This window comes from Equus przewalskii, chromosome 11, assembly GCF_037783145.1.
Source record: "Equus przewalskii isolate Varuska chromosome 11, EquPr2, whole genome shotgun sequence".
NCBI classification, from domain to species: Eukaryota; Metazoa; Chordata; class Mammalia; order Perissodactyla; family Equidae; genus Equus; species Equus przewalskii.
In genome coordinates this window covers 34168984-34171961 of record NC_091841.1, presented here as the reverse complement: position 1 = coordinate 34171961, position 2978 = coordinate 34168984, and the positions used below count along the sequence as shown (strand labels likewise).

Here is a 2978-nt window from a genome sequence, read left to right as displayed (position 1 = left end):
GTGCAGTGGGAGCTGGGGAGGCCACAGCCCTGCATCCGCCCTGTGCAACGGGACCCCAGCTGTGGATCCTCCACACCCCTCAGCCACACCCCTCAGCCACACCCTGTTATCTGCCCCCAAAAGCAGCACCCTAACTCCAGGAGGTGGCCAGTGGGTTGGGGTCTTCTGGGGGAACATAGGAGTGCACGGGGGACACCCCTTATCCCCAGTAGTCCCAAGCATAGAAGCACAAAGAGGGATGGGCCCAGGGAAGGTAGGTCCTGGGGGAAGGGATGCTGACGGACTCACCCCTCTGGGTCCAGGAAGGACTCACTCCGAGGGTAGCAGGGCCACAGCGCCCCCTGCCAACTGACAGGTGGACCCAGTTGGGATGACCCCGACCCCGGCCCTAGAGGACAGGTGGGGCCCACATTCTCCTGTCAGACAGCCATCAAGAAGGGCGCTCAGCCTCGGGCCTAACCCCATCTGAGCTTCGGTGACTTGGGATGAGGCTCCTGCTGGGGGGTGACCCTGTCGTGCACCCCGCGAACAGCCCCTGATCATGACCTTTGAGAAGCTGTGGGTGGGGCAGGAGGCGCCAGGCAGGTGCAACTGCAGGTCAGCTGGAAGGTCCTGGCCACTGACCGCTGGGCTCGCGAGGGCCCCGCAGCGAGCAGCCTTAGTCCTTGGAGCCACACGGCCAGCTCTGGTTCTGAAGGGGTCCTGTGTCACCTGGGGTTGGGCGGGGCTGAGGGTCGTGGCCATGCTGTGGGCGGGGCGGGGCAGGCCGTGTGGGTGGGGCCGGTGGGTGGGCTGGTCGGACAGGCTCAAGGCCGCAGAGATGAGCCATGTTCCCGGAAGGCTTTTCTAAACCGCACTCGGGAGAGTGTGTTTCTTCTCGCTTTGCCTGGAGTGAGCTTGGAGGAAGACGGCCTGCCGGCCTTCTGAAGATGCCCAGTCCGGGTCTGGTCCTGAGGGGCCGAGGGCAGTGAGGACAGATGCGCTCCTGGGTGGAGGATGGTCCAGCCACTGTGTCTATGGGGGCCAGGGTTGGGGTTACTTGACCTGGGTCTGGCTATCCTTAGGCAGGGGACACCGTGAGCCCCTCATCCCTCAGAGTGAGTCTTTCCCAAGCCCAGAGGGGCTGTCTGCCAGTGTTCCCTCCTCCAGGACCCACCTTCCCTGGTCCTGTCCCCCTTGGTGCCCCCGCACATGGGACCCTCAGGGAGAGGGGCACCCGGTGCACTCCCATGGCCCACCCTGGGGACTTTGCCCACCATCAGTCTACTGGCATTAGGACGCTGATTTTCGGGGCACATAACAGGGTGTGGGGGAGATAAGGAGGGGACCCTGGCAGACCCGCCCCTCTGGGCCCCGGAAGGACTCACTCAGAGCAGGAGAAGGGTCAGTAGTGTTCCCTCCCAGCAACCAGTGCAGAGTTGGGTCACGTGATCCCGACGAGGGCCCCTGTGACAAGTGGGGCCACCTCCCCAGAGGGCAGCCATCATGAATGGTGATAGCACAACACTGTCACAGGCAACTGCACTTTATTGAATCCAGGTGTAGACAGGTGTGTCTGCACAAACTGCTGTATAAAAGGGTATGGGCAGGGAGGCAGGGCCAAAGCCCCAGGATGCTGGGCCAGCAGGCTATGGTGGGGACGGGGCCGGGGCAATGGGCAGGTAGAAGTAGCCTCTGCCCTCCTGCAGGCCCTTTATTGTCCCATGAAAATTATCAGGCAGACAACCCCCACGATGAATCCGATGCTCAGAAAGAGGCCCAAGACCAGGGCCCAGATGTTCAGGCACTTGGCGGTGGACGCATAGCTCTGGGCCCCAGTCACGTCGCCCACCATCTTCCGGTCCCTAGACTGGGGGAGAAGACACAGTGAGAGGGACCTGGAGCGGGTGTGGGAGAGCCAGGTGAGGCGACTCAGGTCCTTCCCTGCCTGGTCCCTGCCCAGAGCAGCCTGCACCTGCCCTTCACCCAGATGGGGCCACCCCGTCCCATCCCCTGGAGCCTGAGCAGCACAGTGCCCCGTGGGCCCTCCCAGCTGGGCCTCCATCTCCTTCCTCACAGACTCAGCCTCTCCAGGAGGCCTCAGGCTCCTCCTCCCTCTGCTCTGGCCTCTTCACTGGCTGCTCGCCCCGCAATGGGGCAGCGTTCCCTGTGAGTCCCTTTGTTCCTTCCGAGAGATCCTTGGAGCCCCATCCTGAGTCTGAGGGATGTAATTTCTGGTTTGGTCAGTAGAGGAATTCCCTGGAGTCCTGGGGACAAAGTCAGACCCTGGCCATGGCCGTGCACCTCATGCAGCCCCATTGTGATCTACACACTCAGACACAAGGCCTCCCCACAACCCAGGTGCCATCTGGGTGGGGAACCTAGCAGGTTGACACACTTTCTGGAGATGCGCCATGCACCACCCACCTTCACAGAGTAGGCGAAAGCCACGAAGCCCAGGCAGCACCAGTTCATGAAGATGCTATTGAACAGGGACCAGACGATGTGGTCGGGCACGGAGGTGTCACTGCGGATGTTGATCACGGTGGTCGTCACGGGACCTGAGCTCCGGGGTGCCCCCAGCACGGACACCTCATGCTCCTCCTTGATCATCTCATAGGTTGGGGGGACACCAGTGTGGACGCCACTGACAGAGGTCTGGAAAGTGTGGTTCATGGTGCCGGGATGGAGCGAGCTGTGGTCTGGACAGCTGGATGGTGCTCAGTGGGTCTTCTCTTTCCCCAGTAGTTTCGGTTTCTCTGAAGTTTCCTTTTCCTGGCTTTGGGGTATTGAGAATTGGCTGGACACCAGGAGGGCGGAACAAATGACTGAGTGTCAAATTACACTATGGCAGGGTTGGAGGAAGGGCTGTGATCTAAGGGTGGCTTCCTGTCCCAGTCAGTCAGGTCAGGTCCTGTCTCTGCTGACCCACCTCCTCCTTTAGGGCTGTGGATTGGCCCTGGGGACGTTTCCCCAGCCTGACAGTCACCCATCCTCTC

The 2978-nt window shown here is 61.7% G+C and overlaps 1 protein-coding gene across 1 annotated transcript; it reads right to left on the bottom strand.

Moving 5' to 3' along the window:
• Nucleotides 1-1509: 1509 nt before the first annotated feature.
• On the bottom strand, nt 1510-2978 carry LOC139074422 (interferon-induced transmembrane protein 3-like). Its single transcript, XM_070564580.1, has 2 exons — nt 2407-2978; nt 1510-1849 (listed from the first exon to the last, which is right to left on the bottom strand). Exons 1-2 carry the CDS (start codon nt 2653-2655, stop codon nt 1694-1696), a joined length of 405 nt encoding a protein of 134 aa, XP_070420681.1. The 5' UTR covers nt 2656-2978; the 3' UTR covers nt 1510-1693.

Coding starts and splice junctions, on each gene's coding strand:
- LOC139074422 (XM_070564580.1), bottom strand. CDS start 2,655: ATGAACCACACTTTCCAGACCTCTGTCAGTGGCGTCCACACTGGTGTC. Junction 1,850..2,406: donor CTTTCGCCTACTCTGTGAAG/GTGGGTGGTGCA, acceptor CTTCTCCCCCAG/TCTAGGGACCGGAAGATGGT.